This window comes from Octopus sinensis, linkage group LG7, assembly GCF_006345805.1.
Source record: "Octopus sinensis linkage group LG7, ASM634580v1, whole genome shotgun sequence".
Taxonomy (NCBI): Eukaryota; Metazoa; Mollusca; class Cephalopoda; order Octopoda; family Octopodidae; genus Octopus; species Octopus sinensis.
This window is the reverse complement of record NC_043003.1, coordinates 51,045,405-51,064,201: the sequence shown is the minus strand read 5'-3', so window position 1 is coordinate 51,064,201 and position 18,797 is coordinate 51,045,405. Positions and strand designations below refer to the sequence as shown.

Here is an 18,797-nt window from a genome sequence, read left to right as displayed (position 1 = left end):
CATTCGAAACCCTCAGTCTTCAGTCAAGAACCGGATCATCGTAGTAATTTCGGCTGATTAATCTTGAGATTACTAGATCCGGCCAGCCCTCCAAGAAAAACTAAGCAACGAGCATTAGAAAAACTAAGCTGGGAGCGTAGATTTCCTGGAAGAAGGATCGAATGCATACGAACACCGGGACAGCAAAAAGGACGAATATAAAAGGCAAAAAACAATAATGGAATACAGAAACATGAAATACAGAAGCATTAACGGTGAAAACAACAGGTGTCTTACGACTGATAACAAGCAAACAAATTTTCTCTGGCGCATTTTGGAAAGGAGCCTTATCGGCGATGCCTTGGCGGCGGACGAAAAACAACGATGTTAACACGTCGCTAGTCGGAAGCTGAGAGACAGATTTCGGCCAGCGGTCACGTGACAGAGAAGAGAGAAAAGAAAAGAAAGAGAAGCAAAGGAAGGAAGAGAGAGAGAGAAGAGAGAGAGAGGAGGGACAAACGCAACAAGGGGAGAGAAGCGAGAGAAAGAAGGAATCAGAGAGGAGAAGGGATGGGTGTCGAAGATTGACCTGTGAGTGCAAAGCGAGACAAAGAAATGGAAGGGTAGGGGAAGAGTAGACCAAAGAATCAGAGGAAAGAGAAGAGAAAAAGAGGATGAGTAGAGAGAAAAGAGAGAGAAGGGGACAGATCAAGTAAAAGTGAGAGAGAGAATATATATAATATATATATATATATATATATATATATATATTATATATATATATATGTATATATATATATATTAATAAATGAAATAAAACATATGCATATATATAAACATATATGTACGTACCTAGCTCTACATGTACATATACACGCATATATGAGTACAGGACACCAAAAAGACGTCGAACACAATGAGAAACGAAAACATAGACACAAACCAAAGGAACTGGACATTGTTTTTAAAAACAACAAAAAATGGAGTACAGGACAATTAACACAAAGAAAAAACCCCTTCTTCAGTCGCTATGGTTTCATCTACTCTCTCTCTCTCTCTCTCTCTCTCTCTCTCTCTATATATATATATATATATAATATATATATATAATAATAAATATTAGGGAATAAATCCAAATTTACAGGGAAAAAATCAGATTTAGGATTAAATCCAATTTTATAGTAAAATATTATAAAATATTATTAGAGACAAAACCACTAAAATAGTGGTTTTGTCTCTAATAATATTTTATATATATATATATATATATATATATATATATATATATATATAATAGAAATATGTTACAAAAAGAAAATAGAAACTACACGTGGAAATGTAAGGCAAGTGCTTCACAGCTTCACAAAGGGATTAATGTGTAGAGCAAAGATAACAACTGTAGAGGTACAGCATTAACATCACAGAAAATATACTGAAGAGAAATTCATGCATTACACTCACACCTTTGGAACCGGAAATAGAATCAACTGCTATTTCTCACTGTATCTGGAATTTGAAGGAAAGCAGACTTGACAAAACTCCAAAGCTTGCATATCATTGAAAATGGAACCATATGTTTAAATGGTTCAGAAATGCCACGTGGGTTTCACAAAGAAATACTGTATATTGATTCAAATTTTCATTATGTTTAACATGAAATCCGAAATATTGTCTACGTAGAGGCATAGGAACAATTACTTCGTGAAAACTTTCAAATGCAAACCAAGTAAGCATTTCTAATATCGTCCAAAAAGAATTTCACTTAAAGATAGCTGGCAATACTAGACAGTAGTAATTATCTTCTCCATAACATTACAGTGACTACTTCACTATATGAGGTTTCCTCCTGTGCAAATGAGAAGCAGATTAATATTTACTGTACAAATCTTATTAACTTCACCCACTGATTATCCAATGTCAGATGCCTTATCCTCTGATGATAGCCGACCAATTAAACCCAAATCCATGTGAACAGTTAAGTTCTTCCATTTATCTGTTTGTCAGCTCGAACGAATATATACTCTCTTGCAAGTATTGAGTACTTTTCCTCCATTTGTTTATCCAAAAACACATTTAAGCTTATTTTCTTTATATGGATTCACTCTTCCCATTTTTCCTTTCTCAAAGACTCTGGTCATTTCTCGGACTAGCTTAAGGGGTAAAAAAGTACTCTCGTTGAAGAAAAAAGAGCCTTGATTGGACCGTTTGAGAGGTTCTCATTGTAGTTTATGATTGGTTATTATTACGTGTACACACATACACACATACGCACACACATGTATATATGTGTGTGTGTGTATTTATGTACATGTAGTATACATATATTTATATGCAGTTGTATATGTGTACGTATATGTCTCTGTCTGTATCTATGCGTATGTATATTGCACATGTAATTCAAAGGCCCAACCTTGACACATTGCGTCATGTTGGCAGTACCTGAAGATTGTACTCAGAAAGCATGTCTGTAGAAACTCGTCCACTTCCTCTGTATTTTAACGGATAGGTATCCCAGTAGATCAAACAGCTTCGTTACTAGTCTTCGAATATCACAGTGATCTATTTGCTACTTACATATCCTACGATATATGTGTATGTGTGTGTGTTTTAAGAACGCTGCAACATATATATATATATATATATATATATGACATTTTACGTATTTGTCGGAGTAGTGTCCTCATCTTGATTGCCGCTTCTACGTTTCGGCTGTGTATGCTCCAGCCTTTTTCAAGCGAGGCATGAAGAGGAATTTTAAGACACACAAAGGAGACTGAAGTGTACACAACTGAAAAAGCAACGCTCACGCCGAGGACATTACTCTGACTAATACATAATATGTGGAGGCGCAATGGCCCAGTGGTTAGGGCAGCGGACTTGCGGTCGGAGGATTGCGGTTTCGATTCCCAGACCGGGCGTTGTGTGTGTTTATTGAGCGAAAACACCTAAAAGCTCCACGAGGCTCCGGTAGAGGGTGGTGGCGACCCCTGTTGTATTCTTTCGCCACAACTTTCTCTTCCTGTTTCTTGAGTAACGCTGCGATTAACTGGCGTCCCGTCCACCTGGGGGAACACATACGCCACAGAAACCGGGAAACCGGGTCCATGAGCCTGGCTAGGCTTGAAAAGGGGCGAAGAGAAGAGAGAGAATACATAATATATAAATTCCTCATCTTAGAAACATACTATTGTATATGCATGATATTTATGAATAAAAATATATCGATTCTCTACCAGGTTGAAACGATTGGAGATGCTTATATGGTGGCGTCTGGTTTGCCTATACGTAACGGCAAAAAACATGCCGGAGAAATAGGACGGATGTCTCTTCAATTGTTGCAGAAAGTTAGTACTTTTGTTGTGAAGCACCGCCCTAAAGAAGTCCTGAAGCTGAGAATAGGTATTCATTCAGGTAAGACTGACTTGTTTCTCTTTATTTTTAAAGAATATTAATCATCGTTGTGGATATTTTCTGTTATGCGGAGCTTTTATAAATTTGAAAATCCAAATAAGAGAAATTCTTAGTTTTGCTGTTGAGCGGAAGCTGCAAGAAGCAGAATTTTTAGAGTACTAACTTCATAGAATAAAAGCCATTTGCATTTATGATTCTTTCTTCAAGACATTAGTTAGTTGCAGCAAAATATTGCAACAAGTAATTAAAACTCCAGGGTTTGATTCACTAAGATCTTACCTTTAACGCTGAATATACTTTATCCTGCGTCTTAAACGAAATCTAAACGAAACCCAATTTTACAATAAAACTTAAGGGTTGCTAGGTCACCGAATACTATGGCTTTAAATTTGGTTAATGTATATTCTTATCAGCAATAACATCTGTAGTAACATTCTCCACAAGCCTTCTTATTTTTCGGAAAAAAAATATGAACAAAAAATAAAACCCAACCAAGAGTAATTCATATGATTAAAGATGGGGTTGTGGTAGAGTCAGCATACGAAAGAGAAAATTGAAGAATTAACGAATGCAACAAAAAGAACGAATAAATGAATGAAAAAAAAAACAAAAAAAAAACGATAATGAAGTTGATAAATGTCGTGAGGCGCCGGTGAAAACGAATGACCGCCCACCTCTGGTAGTTTTCTTTAGCGCTGAACCATCCCCTTTAATATAGATGCGAAAGAGGCAAACTGCGATAAATAACTGTCCCAGAAACGTTCAGATAAAGTCGTGCTTAAAACACGTGTTCCTGTACACTGCTGTTTATCTCTGCCACGGGTGGCTTAGCAGTAGCAATGGCTTACGTAGCCAAGATAACAACCAGGCTGACGGTAATGATTGTGACGATACCAATAATGATGATGATGATCATCACTTAGCTTTTATATCTATCTTATCTCGTCCAAAGCATTCTGAATGTCGCAAACGCGTCTGTGTTGATGTAGCTTTGGAATTCATTGAACACAAGTATTCGGAGTGGTGCGGAGTGGAGGCGTCACTGAGAGATAGTGAATGATTAGGGAAAAATACCCGGAGTCTTCTCTTAGAAATCTACGCTCTAGCTTATCGTTAATCTTATTTTATCTCTAAATTAGTCAGTTGTCTCAAACTTTTATGCTGCTGTAGTTGTTAGTCTAAGATCATAAGAATCTACAAATAAAGACGGACATCATTTTCGTTGACGGAAGATAACACACACACACACACACACACACACACACTCTCTCACACACACACACACACACATACACTCTCTCACACACACACACACACACACACACACATGTACATGTGTATATATATGTATACATATAAACAAATATAAATATATATATATGTATGTACACGTGTATGTATGTGTATATATATATATATATATATATATGTACACGACGGGTTTCTGTCAGTTTCCGTCTACCAAATCTACTCACAAGGCTCTGGTCAGCCCGAGGCTATAGTAGTAAACACTTGCCGAAGGTGTCACGCAGTGGGACTGAACCCGGAACCATGTGGTTGGGAAGTAAGTCTCTTACCACCCTGTCACGCCTGTGCATATCTATCTATCTATCTATCTATCTATCTATCTATCTATCTATCTATCTATCTATGCATATATATATATTCATACACACACACACACACACACACACATACACACACACACACATACATAGGAAAACTCCTGATACTCAAGCCAGGACACGTAGTTTTGAAAGTCAAAACCGTAGGCACATCTGTTGTATATCTATGTATCCTATTATATACTTTCCTTCCAGCCGTTTCATAGAAATGAAAGATCTATGTTAAAATATGATATTCTACTAGTATATATCAGTAATTATTATTAAATGTGACTAGGATGTTAGAAACACTTACTTTGCTAGAAATAATCTAATCAGTGATTAGAACGTTGAGCTTACGATTTGAGATTGTGAGTTCGATTCCCGGACCGGGTTGCGTGTTGTGGTGTTGTGTTCTTGAACAAGACACTTTATTTCAAGTTGCTCCAGTTAACTCAGCTGTAGAAATGAGTTGCGACATCACTGGTGCCAAGCTGTATCGGCCGTTGCCTTTCCCTTGGATAACATCAGTGGTGTGGAGAGGGGAGGCTGGCATGCATGGGCGACTGCTGGCCTTCCATAAACAACCTTGCCCGGACTTGTACCTCGGAGGGTAACTTTCTAGGTGCAATCCCATGGTCATTCATGGCCGAAGGGGTTCTCCCATCTAATGTCGCTAAATTATCGTTAGATTTTTATGGTGAAAACATTTATACTGACGGAGAATTAAGTCCAGAATCTACCGAAGTCGAGCCACTCCTTACTAATGAGGTAGCGGAAATTGCCGAAACTAATAGGTCAGTATAGGGAAGTCTCGATCGGTGTTTTTCGGGCGATTGTAGTTCCCATCGATGTATATGTATACAATTATGTGCTTTGACTACAGCGTTAGAGCATTTTAGCTCTTATTTCTAGCAATATAGGTGTCTCTAACCCCCTAGTCACATTTAGTGACACTTATAGTTTTCCTTTTGATGAAACATTGCAGACTGCTGTCCATATTATATATATATATATATAATATATATATATATATATATATATAATATATATATATATATATATATATATATATATATAAATATGGCGGGTTCAACGTGGGTCATATTCGCAAAATCACCGAACCTTGAACTAAACTATGGTCTGTCTATAGCACTTATTCAGCATTACCCGACACGTTTTGTGTCTCAATGACACCATTACCTCTTATATATATATATATGTTATTTTGTACTTTACTTAATCATTGGTATATGTTTTATCGTATATTTAATTTTTTTTCTATATGGTATAATTTAATTATATCATTGTTATTTGCTCGTTGAATTGATAAAGGGTGGTTCTTCTCTAATTTATATATATATATATATATATATATATGAATAAATGAAAGAATGGAGTCGAACGAAGATGTTAACAAAATTCCTTTACTCTCGACATGTTTCGAAGACATGTTTTCATTCCAAAGGAATAAAGGGTGCATTATGCAATCTTCTCATCAGGAAAGAAAGGGAACCTCTCTCGACAACAAGACAAACAAAAATTTCGATGACTGCCTACATGGTAAACAAAACGATAATGAGTGTTTTTCTAAAAAAACCGTTAGAAGAATTGATGTCAAAGATAGATAGTAGGAAGAGAAGGGTTAAAGGAATAATAGGTAGGGAACAAGTGGAGAGGGAAGGGTACGTTGATTGAAAGAATGTTCGAAGGCTAAGGAAAGAATTTCACTATTGAAGTGGGGTGGACGTAAAGCTAATTGTTCAAACCACAGTGACTATCGTTATCATTTATATGAGTAGAAAGTATGTTTCTGCCAGTGTTTACATTTGTATGATTTTTCTATGAGTGTGTTTACTAGGGGAACCTTAGAGAAGAGAATATGGAACTCTGAACTCCGAACTCTTCCATATTCTCTTCTCTAAGGTCCCCCTAGTAAACTCATAGAAAAATCATACAAATGTAAACACTGGCAGAAACATACTTTCTACTCATATAAATGATAACGATAGTCACTGTGGTTTGAACAATTAGCTTTACGTCCACCCCACTTCAATAGCGAAATTCTTTCCTAAGCCTTCGAACATTCTTTCAATCAACGTACCCTTCCCTCTCCACTTGTTCCCTACCTATTATTCCTTTAACCCTTCTCTTCCTACTATCTATCTTTGACGTCAATTCTTCTAACGGTTTTTAAAAAAAAAAACACTCATTATCGTTTTGTTTACCATGTAGGCAGTCATCGAAATTTTTGTTTGTCTTGTTGTCGAGAGAGGCTCCCTTTCTTTCCTGATGAGAAGATTGCATAATGCACCCTTTATTCCTTTGGAATGAAAACATGTTGTCTTCGAAACATATGTCGAGAGTAAAGGAATTTTGTTAACATCTTCGTTCGACTCCATTATTTAATTTATTCATATACAACACACAAATTTCTGCACATGAACCCGGAGTTCCTACCCTTGGACAGGTCGCTTCAACCGTGTTTCTGACGTGAATTTGCTACCCAGGTTTCGGTTAAACTAATTTTCCATGCTGAAGATAAACATAGGATAATTCATTCACCTATTTAAATATATATATATATATATATAAAAAACTTACTTGGATGAAGAAAACGACGCGTGCGTTCAATCATATAATAACAATTTTAAAAAACAATTTAACATATCGTAAGTATACACCACATACTTTTCATTCACAAAGGAAAAGCTACATACTCATGCGCGCACGATAGAAAACTGAAGCATTGAATAAATGTGAATTTCATAATTTCATCCTTTCCTATAGGCATTAGTAGGAATTGGATCATAGATTAAACTGATTTTGAGTATTTGTATTGTTTTACAGCATTTGTTATTTATATGAAGTAGATTCCATATTTTAGAGGAAGTGTTGGTACGGATATGAGACGTTTATGTATTTTTTATTAGTATTTAGCAATTAATTGAAATGAAATCGCAAGAAATGGGAATCGACAACTAATCGTTTCCCTGAACCCAGATTCGTTTGGAAATTTTTATTGTTATCGTATCATTTTCACACAAGTCAACAAGTTTGTGTGTGTGTGTGTGTGTGTGTGTGTGTGTGTGTGTGTGTAGGACCATGGCTCACATATTACGTAATTATTTATATTCATGTTGTGTCTGAACCATGTATTGTTGAAAAGATTGTAATGAAGGAATACATGTCATAACATAACCTCCATTTTGGGATTTTACAGTCGTTTACATCAGTCCAGTGCTCAACTGGTACTCAATCTATCCATTCCCGAAAGAATAAAACGCAAAGTAGACCTCGGGGGCATTTGAACACAGAACGTAAAAACGAAATCCCGCAAAGCACTTTTGCCCGGCGCAGTAACAATTCTGCCAGCTCACCGCCTTGTAATAATAATAACGATACTACTACTACTACTACTACTACTACTACTACTACTACTACTACTACTACTACTACTACTACTACTACTACTACTAATAATAATAATAATAATAATAATAATAATAATAATAGTAATCCTTTCTACTGGAAGCACAAGGCCTCAAATTTTGGGGAAAGGATTAAGTCGATTACATCGACTCCAGTGCGTAGCTGGTACTTATTTAATCGACCCCGAAATGATGAAAGACGAAGTCGACCTCGGTGGAATTTGAATTCAGAACATAGTGACAGACGAAATACCACTAAACATTTCGCCCGGCGTGCTAATGATTCTGCCGGCTCACCAATAAAAATAATGATGATTTCAAATTTTTATCACAAGGGCAGCTATTGGATTAGGGAGGGGATTAAGTCGATTACATCGCCTCCCTCCCCAGTGCGTAACTGGTACTTATTTCATCGTTCCCGAAAGGATGAAAAGCAAAGTTGACCTGGAATTTGATCCCAGAACGTAGCGGCAGACGAAATAACGCTAAGCTTTTCGCCCGGTTTGCTAACGATTCTGCCAGATCGCCGCTTTAATAGTATGCAGTATCAGGCACTGGCTCTCATGCCTTCTGATCTTAACTGATTAGAAGTAATGTACATTGTTTTGTCTTGGTTTAAGAGATGGGCTACAGTAAATATTCTGCTCAATACCACAGTTTTGCTTGTCAGTTGTTTGACCGTAACCAGTTGAGCATGTCCCTTGGTGGCTGACGATATATGCATCTCTGATCATGAGCAGAAGTAGTGGAGGAACATCATATCAATGTGTTGAGAGGAATTCTTTGGTGTTTGAATAAACTCACCTTTGGAAACGGGGGTGTTTCGTTCATTATCCTTAAATAAACCTTATTCAGTGTCCTTCTAAGCGGGAAGGACTACACAACTTCAAGAAAATTCTAAGTGGGCCCCACATGCGAGGTCATGCGCTGTTTAACTTGATATAAGATCACCATGTTGTGCACATGTGGTTGTGATGCATGTGCCAAATGTACCCTTATCAGACGTGTAGTCATGATGGGTATATTGGGCTTCGTATAATTGTACTCCAGTGTCACTTTGGTGGGATGTGCTACTCTCTCAATCGATAATAATAGTAATAATAATATTCCTTTCTACTATAGGCACAAGACCTGAAATTTTTAGGGAGGGGTTAAGTCGATGTACTTGTGGAGCTTAGGTGTTTTTGCTCAATAGACACTCACAATGCCCGGTCTGGGAATCGAAACCGCGTTCTTACGACCGCGACTCCGCTGCCCTAACTACTGGGCTATTGCGCCTCCACTGTTGCTGTTGTTGTTATTATTGACAGTTGTTTTGTAAAATTCTCTGTAACCTCTCAGATATTCCGACAACTAGTTGAAATCAGTATATATTTATTTATATTAGCAAATAACACTTCACTTGTTTTATTCGTTACTGTGTAAATGTGTTCCGTTTTGTTTTAAGAAATTTGCCTTAAAGTCACGTCGGCTCTCATATTTGTTGTGTGTTTAACTTAAAAGCTGATGATTTAGTAAAGGATATCAATAAATCGACAAAAAAATAAAATGAAAAAGAAACCAGCAAAAAATAGGAACGTTAAAAAAATTCCTGCTTTCTTTCCATCTGTCTACTTTTTACCCTGCCTTTCGTTAATGTAAACATCGCATATTATCACGATGTGTTTTTGTTTTAATGCAACAAAATACTATTTCGTGAAATTAATAGTTTGAAACCTACTTAGATGGATAGATAAATAGAGAATGGATAAGAGAGAGAGAGAGAGAAAGAGAGAGAGGGGGTGAGAGAGAGAGAGAGAGAAAGTGAAAGAGTGTGGGTGTGGTGGGTATTTGTTCAGAGAACAAAAATATGTAAACATGTGGAAAGTGTTTGTGTGTTACAAGTAGACAGAAGTCCTAACGTTTCGGACAGAACATTTCTTCGCAGACACTGAAATAATTATTTCTCTGTCACTACCCGAAACATGCTTCTTTCTCTTCTTAAGACACTCCCAACACAATCTGCACTACATACATACATACATACATATATACATACATACATAATACATACATACATACATACATACATGCATACATACATACATACATAATACATACATACATACATATATATATATATATATATATATATATATATATATATATATATATAATATATATATATTCGTTTCTCACTGTGTTCAACCTTTTTTTGATGTCCTGTACCCATATATGCATGTATATATACATATATATGTAGGTATGGACATATATGTGTGTATATATGCATATATTGATATATAATATATATATATATTATATATATATATATATATATATATATATATATATATATATAATATTATATATATATATATATATATAAACATGTATGTATGTATGTTTCGTTTAGGCATTGCAAGACTAATGACTTCTTTTTCTTGTTATCACACAATACTCATCTAACACTTTGTGTGTGTGTGTGTGTGTGTGTGTGAGAGAGAGAGAGAGAGAGAGTGAGCAAGAGGTGGCTTTTACGAGACACCTCTTACATATAAATTACAGGGGCGTTCCATAAAAAAATAAAGACAAATGTTAACGATCACATTGCTTCCCTTGATTTCGTCGCAGTCCCACAAATGTATAGACAAGTAAGTATGGTTGGTTTAATAGGTCCCAGTATAATATATGTCTGGTATTTATTAAAAGTATTTTCGAAAATTTCTTCATATATTTTTATGAACAATAGCATCGCTGATTACAGATTTCCAACAATCTGGTTCATTTTATTTGCACGAGTGACAAAAGCAGTATCTGTTTGAGATAACCTGAAAATATTTTGGTTCGCTGCACCGGTTTATCGGGATATCTCACAAATATAGTTTTCACCGATGCACAAACATACACAGACACAGACACAGGGAGAGAGAGAGAGAGAGAGAGAGAGAGAGAGAGAGAGAGAGAGGGAGAGAGAGAATGAGAGAGAGAAGGAGAGAGAGAGAGAGCAACGCACACAAACCTGCACGCATATCGATATATATCTTCATTACCGACAGTCCTTCGCGGTCAGAGATGATTGTCTGTCAGATTTAGCTTTCACCTGCTCGCTTGTGACTATTATGTAGGTCATTCCAGGATCTACAAGTCAGGTTGCAGATCTGGCGTTATTTGTCTTGCTGGAAGAGGGACGCTGTTTTGGTCACTTCGTGCTGCTTTCTATGATAACGTTCATTATTGAGATCTTCGGTTCGTGTCGTATCAAAGTGCTGTACTCCATCATAAATGAGTCAATTATTCACCTTACACTTACACATCTTGCGCGTACACATCAATGCTACACTTTTTCAAATTGCATTTAAGTATATCTTTGAATCGTTTCCTTCATCCTTCGCGCATGCCAGCTGTGGGGAAAAACAATTCTTTGGGTAGCCGATCATTCGTCATTTACACATGACCAGTCATGGAAACTGATGTCGCTTAATCATGGTTTCAATGTCGGCTTTTCGAGCACGCTGACATTCTTCCCTCTGCTCTCTTCCGGCTGTCCTTCTGATATCTTTGGTAGAATAATTCCAGCTTCTAGAGATATGGTTTTATAATCTTTTCCAAGTTTTAGAGCTGTGTAGAAAAGAATGGATACAAATGCTTTGCACACCATAAATCTGGTCATCTTTCTCTGATCATTACCTTCATATACTCTTACGGCGACCAAAGGTTTCAATGGCGCATTTTATCCAGTGTTGCATATCTTCATCCATATCTCGGTTCTGTGACAGGTAACTTCTCAGATATTAGAATTGCATTAAGCTTTCCAGCAACAGTCCCTATACCTGACTTGCTGAACCAGCTCCCACTTGTTGGGTGCTTGTTGATGCAAGTCCTTTATTTCATTATGGTTGAGAACTAGATCTATACTCTCATATGCTTTCGCATATGCAGTAGAAGCCTTTGTTCTGACAAGGAATCAGCTAACTTTGAACAGTTTTGTCATCTGTGTGGTACGTGTTCTGGGTACTAGACAGGAGTTTGTTTATAGTGGGCGTGAGCAGCGCTGAGAGCAAAGCAGAAAAGAGCTTAAGAGTAGTGACGCACCGCTGCTTAGGTTCAGCCTTCATTTCAAATTCGTATGCTGGGAAAGACTGACAGAAGCCGCGTGATTGTGATCAATTCCAGTAGACAACCAATGCTGCATTTAGAAAAGGGAGTATGGAAAAGGCTAATTCCAGTGATGCTGTGCTTCTAATTAAATACGAGTAGCTCACTTCCGTAATCACCATCACACTATTATGAGAAGTACGCAGTTAAAATGGTTGCTGGTAGCATTCGGAATCCAAGCACTCGCATATATGTACCTATGCCATCGGACAGAGTCAAGATTACAAACATGCGTTATAACAGGTGTTAACGATTAGTAGACAGACAACTGCTACATACAATTTAACATGGCAATTCAACTCACTCTAAAGCGATACCAGCTGCAGAAACTGTCAGAAGAAAATCAACGCTGAATTTTCTTAAGTGAAGATAAAGAAAGAAACTGCTTCTCATGAGTCTGGGACAATTGGTGGAAACATGACGTACTATAGAAGCTAGTATTTCAACTGCCAGTCAGGAGCCCTTGGGCTTCGCAGCAACCCCGCAGTAAAACAAGCAAACAAATACTAAGACTGGTTTGAGAAGAGCAGTGAAAATGAAGTATCTGGTCAACAGAAAGGGAACGGCATTTAATGTCTCACAAAATAAAAGGAAAGCAATATGCAGTTCAGAGAGAAACACTTACAATTAAGAACAAACGATGGTTGGCCAAGGGACTCGAAATCCAGCAGCTAACTGATATGCATAACATAAAATGTTTCTTTAGTGCAATTAAGGCAATCCTTGTTCTTACAAAGTCCCAAACCCTTATAACACACACACAACAACAACGGCTGGCTTCTGCTCAGTCGTCTCTATTTAAATGTTACTCACAAGGCATATAGAAAACGCATTCCGAAGCTACTCTGCAGCGGAACCAAACCCGGTATCAGGTGGTTACGAGTACGAACTTCTCAACCACATCGCTTGCATCACGTCTATAAGCGTATACCGTAACTGCATAAATGATGTGTATGCTAATGTATACTTATACATGTGTACTGTTATACATACAACGAGAAAGCTTAAACATGGTTACTCGACCTGCTAAAGATAATAACCAAATCTATCATCATAACACACTCCACCGTTAGAGAGAAGGTAGGTTTTACTAGATAACGTAGAATTAGATACAATTTACTTGAAAAGAGAACAAAAAAATGATGGTAGAGTTACTTTTGACTACAGATTAGTGTGATTGATTAAGGCTAAACAACAACTGCTACAAGTAAACTCACATAAACAGACACAATAATTTCCACATGTTTTAGTCATTGGACTGCGGCCGTGCTGGGGCACTGCCTTCAACGATTTAGCCGAGCGAATCGACCCTCACTACTTATTTTTTCTAAAGCACTTTCTCTAGCAGTCTGATTTGCCGAATGCTATGTTAAGGGGACGCAAACAAACAAATACTCGTTGGTAAGTGGTACTGGAGGACCCACGTACGCACCCACCCATACACACACACACACATACACACACACACACACACACACACACACACACACACACACACACAAACAAGTCAACAAGCTTCGCACATTTTACGTTTATCAAATTCACACGTGGGGCATTGGTCGGCGTGAGACTATTGTAGAAGACACTCATGGTGCCGCGAAGTGGGACTGAACTCGAATCCACGTGGCCGCAAAGCGACCTTCTTAACAACACAGCCATCTACCTTCGTAGAGTTCGAACCTCAAATCATAATGTCTGAAATGTACATATTCTTTCTCTTTGAGCTAAGGCAAGTTACATATCACATGGGTGAAATTCATTAAGAGAAAAAATAATTAGTTGGCAAGAAATCAAATTGGTTTTCTTTCCTCTCAGTTCGGAAACTGTAAAAGACATTCAGAAAAGTTTGTACTTTTAGATTTAGCGATGTGTGTGGCAACAGATCGTTGCCAGTTTTTTGTTTTTTTTTTGTTTTTGGCGTTTCAGTCGAATGTAATGGGAATAACTGAAGCGGAAATTATTATAATTATATACGATATGTCTAAATGAAATATGTTGAAAATTTAAATCTCTTTGTAATCCAGATTTAATAGAACTCCTTTAGGCGGAGGAAAAAAAATATAGCTTCTTTTCGAGGCTGAAATTTAATAGCAATAGCATCAGAGAAAAGAGGAAAGAAAGATAGAATGAGAGGAAGACAGTATGAGCGACTAAAATCTCGCGGCCTAAACATAAGTAAGTTGGTTTTGAGTAGTACTCACTTCTTCACGAAAATGATAAATTGAAAAAGCATATTTCTGATTTCTTTTGCATCTGTTTGTAATAGTGTTGAGTATCTGAAACAGAAGGTAAAGTGTCGATAAAGCAGTTGTTAATCCCATATGGTATATATATATATATATATATATATATATATATATGTTGTTTTAGATACAATTTTTATCGGTTTAGCCTAAGTTTGCGTAACAGAATTGTCTTACAAAGACAGTAATGCTCTCTCGAACGTCGACACATTCAGACCTGACCTGCTTCATGCTATTCAATAATACGTGATCCGTTTGTTTAGCTTAGACTCAATATAGGCATGGCTGTGTGTTCGATTTAAATCTCACTGGGTAAGACATTTTGACAGCATCTGACCAGCTAATGGCCTGTGAGCGAATATGTATGTATGTATGTATGTATGTATGTATGTATGTATGTATGTATGTATGTATGTGTGTGTGTGTGTGTGTGTGTGTGTGTGTGTGTGTGTGTGTGTGTGTGTGTGTGTGTGTGTGTGTGTGTGTGTGAGAGAGAGAGAGAGAGAGAGAGAGAGAGAGAGAGAGAGAATTTGTATTTTCCCTATCCTACTTAACAATAAGGTCTTCATTTGTTTTCGTCTTCGTAAATTCGTGATTCGGCAAAAAAAAAAATATTCTACCAGGCTTTAAAAAAAAGACTGACTTCAACTTTTTCGACTAAATCCCTTCAAGGCAGTACCCCAGCATAGCCGCAGTCCAATGACCACCGGATATATATCACGGCAAACCACCGGCTATATATATATATATATATATATATATATATATATATATATATATATGGATCAAAACAGTTTGATTCAAATTCGTTGGTTGGTACTCCGAGTTTCAAGCGTGATGTTAATCTTCAGCCATTACACACACACACACACACACACGCACATATATATATGTAATAACTACTCCGAAATGAATGCATTAATTGATCTGGGTAGGGGGCGCTCTGGACTGACTCGGTGTGGTTACACCTTTTTGTCGACAGCAAAATTTTTTTCTCCATGATGAATTGTAGTGACTGGTTTTCTTATGAGTTCGAATATGTCTCAAGCATATTTGCATTAGGAAGAAATTTATAATTGGACACACCACTGCTTAGTGTTTCTTATCCACATTTTATTATTACCAGACCACCGACAAGTACATCCGGTCACAATACTTTGACTGGAAATAGTAACACCATAGTTGGGTCAACTGTGTGAGCGTGTCTGATTATTGGAAGACCCAAAACACCTAATGATCACAGGAAACATCGCTGGCGATGTGTCCAGATGCATCACAGGATGTTGTATAAAATTAAATATGTCTGACTCACTATTGACCTTTACATCTACGTACACATGCGAACACACACACTCACACACGCTCACATACACACACACACACTGCCACACCCACCCATTCACACGCTTGTCACTATAGATTCTGACCTCTCAGAGCGACTTTAACACACACGCACACAGATCCTACCACGCACGTGCACACACACACACACGCAGACTACGCATACAAACACAAACATTCACACACATACCACACACGCGTACACGCTACCACACACACACGCTATCATACAAACACACACGCAGTTACTGCCACAGACACACGCTACGATACATACACGCACAACCACACACACATTAACTATTTTCACACTCTGCTATCCCAGAAAGCACTATCTCTTCATTCTTTCAGCTTCAGTCACTTCAAAAATGTAACCGCACGTGATTGTTGGCGATTTATTTCCTCCTACATCTTGAACTTCGCTGTTTTACTTGTCTTCACAGAAAAGCTATGTTCGAAACGTAAAACTACTACTCTTTTCTTTCTTTAAGCGTCTTATTATACATCGTTTATTTTTTATTTTTCTTTCTCACAGTGCGTTTTTGAATTGACTATATATATATGTTATGTATACGTATATGTATATATATATATATATATATATATATATATTATATATATATATATATATATATATATATATATATATATATCGCTAGGACAACAAAACCTCTAGATAGACGATGTCCTTGTTTTCTTTGTATCGTCTATCTGGATGTTTTGTTGTCCCCTTTTTGTATCATGTCCGGATGTTTCGCGTTCTTGTCCCATTTTGTATTATATATATATATATGTATAAATGTATATATATATAAATGTATATATATATATAAGTATATATATAAGTATAATCATATATATATTCATATATATATAAGTATAAATATCTCTCTATATATAAAACTGAGAATGTGTGTCTGTCTGTCTGTCTATCTATCTGTCTGTGTGTTTCCCTAAAACTTGAGAACTACACAACCAATTTCATTCAAATTTTACACATGCCTTACTTAGGGTCCAGAGAGTGCCATCGGCAAAAAATTTAAAACTTTTTGCCTAGGGCGAGCCCACATCAATATCATATATTCTCCCCTATTTCAGTATTACGTGTTAAAAGCGAAGCAAACTCATCTCTCTATTGTATGTATATGGATGTATATATATATATATATATATTACAAAATATAAAGATATATCTTGAGATCGTGAGTGACAACAACGCTCAAAATATATAACAGACTGGAATAGTAGTGCTCAAATGAGCTGTATACACATTTTAATCCGAGGGGTGGCAATGCGAGCAGCAACTACAAGAGCACTTCAAAATCCACAGAAAGATCAAACACATACCTATATTCATATATTCATTTATATCTACAGAACAAACATAAAGCCCGACGTTTAGAAGTATATAGTAATATCTTTATATATATATAAAACTGAGAATGTGTGTCTGTCTGTCTGTCTATCTATCTGTCTGTGTGTTTCCCTAAAACTTGAGAACTACACAACCAATTTCATTCAAATTTTACACATGCCTTACTTAGGGTTCAGAGAGTGCCAGCGGCAAAAGAATTTTAAAACTTTGCCTAGGGCGAGCCCACAGCAATATCATATCTTCTCCACTACGATTCCCTAAAGCTTGAGAACTACACAACTAATTCCATTCAAATTTTACACATGCCTTACTTATGGTCCATGTAGTTTCATGGGCAAAAAAAATGTTCAACTTCTTGCCTAGAGCGAGCCCATAGCAATATCATATCTTCTCCACTATTTCAGTATTACATGTTAAAAGTGAAACAAAAACGTTTCTCTATTTTATGTCAGATACTTTCATTTTAACAATAAAAATAATAATAACAATTGAATTATATGTAGTAAGTAATAATTAAAATCAAACTAAAGTATAATATAATCGTAACATAACAAAAATAAAAGTAGCAACTGGTATAAAATTGCATCAATGACTTGAACTTGAATAAGTTTCACATGAATGGGAATAAATTAAAAATAAAATTAGCGTGCAGAAATGGAATAGTCCAGATGGATAATAAAAAATTAAATTAAAGAAAAGACTATTGTCTATAAAGTATACAATGTAGAGAAAAAAGATTTGAACACATGGACGAAAGCACCTTCGAAAAGTGTCTTGGTGCGACTATGAAAGGTATCTAATCAGAGGCGGTAAATTCGCCACAATAGAAGCAAGGTTCGAGTCAACGGAGCGTGCAAGGGAGTACTCGACTCGAACTTGCAAAGTGGAAATATTTTATTTTTACCTCTATATCTAGGACGTAGGACGTCCCGGAAAAAAAATTTAAATGCCCCCCCACCCCAGAAGTAGAGGTAGGCTGGATTGTAGCCACACTTCTAAACAAGAGGGAGGACAAGATACAATTGATCGAAATCACAATAGACGGGCTAACACTTCCAGTCTGTTATATATTTTGAGTATTGTTATCACTAGCGATATCAAGATATAACTTTGTATTTTGTATTTTATGTGTAGATGTATATATATATAGATGTACATGTAATATGTACACATATATATACACATATATACATGCACTAGCACTATGACCCGGCAACGACGGGTCTTTAATGCTAGTATAAATATATAAACATCATACAAAAATATATTGTACGCA

The 18,797-nt window shown here is 36.6% G+C and overlaps 1 protein-coding gene across 1 annotated transcript in view; it reads left to right on the top strand.

The window, feature by feature from the left end:
- LOC115214401 (atrial natriuretic peptide receptor 1-like) overlaps positions 1–18,797 on the top strand; it is a 300,999-nt gene that overhangs the window by 95,383 nt on the left and 186,819 nt on the right. Inside the window, exon 20 of the mRNA XM_029783597.2 lies at positions 3,216–3,390. Within this exon, the coding sequence (XP_029639457.2) occupies positions 3,216–3,390 (175 nt within the window). The remainder of the gene's footprint in view (positions 1–3,215; positions 3,391–18,797) is intronic.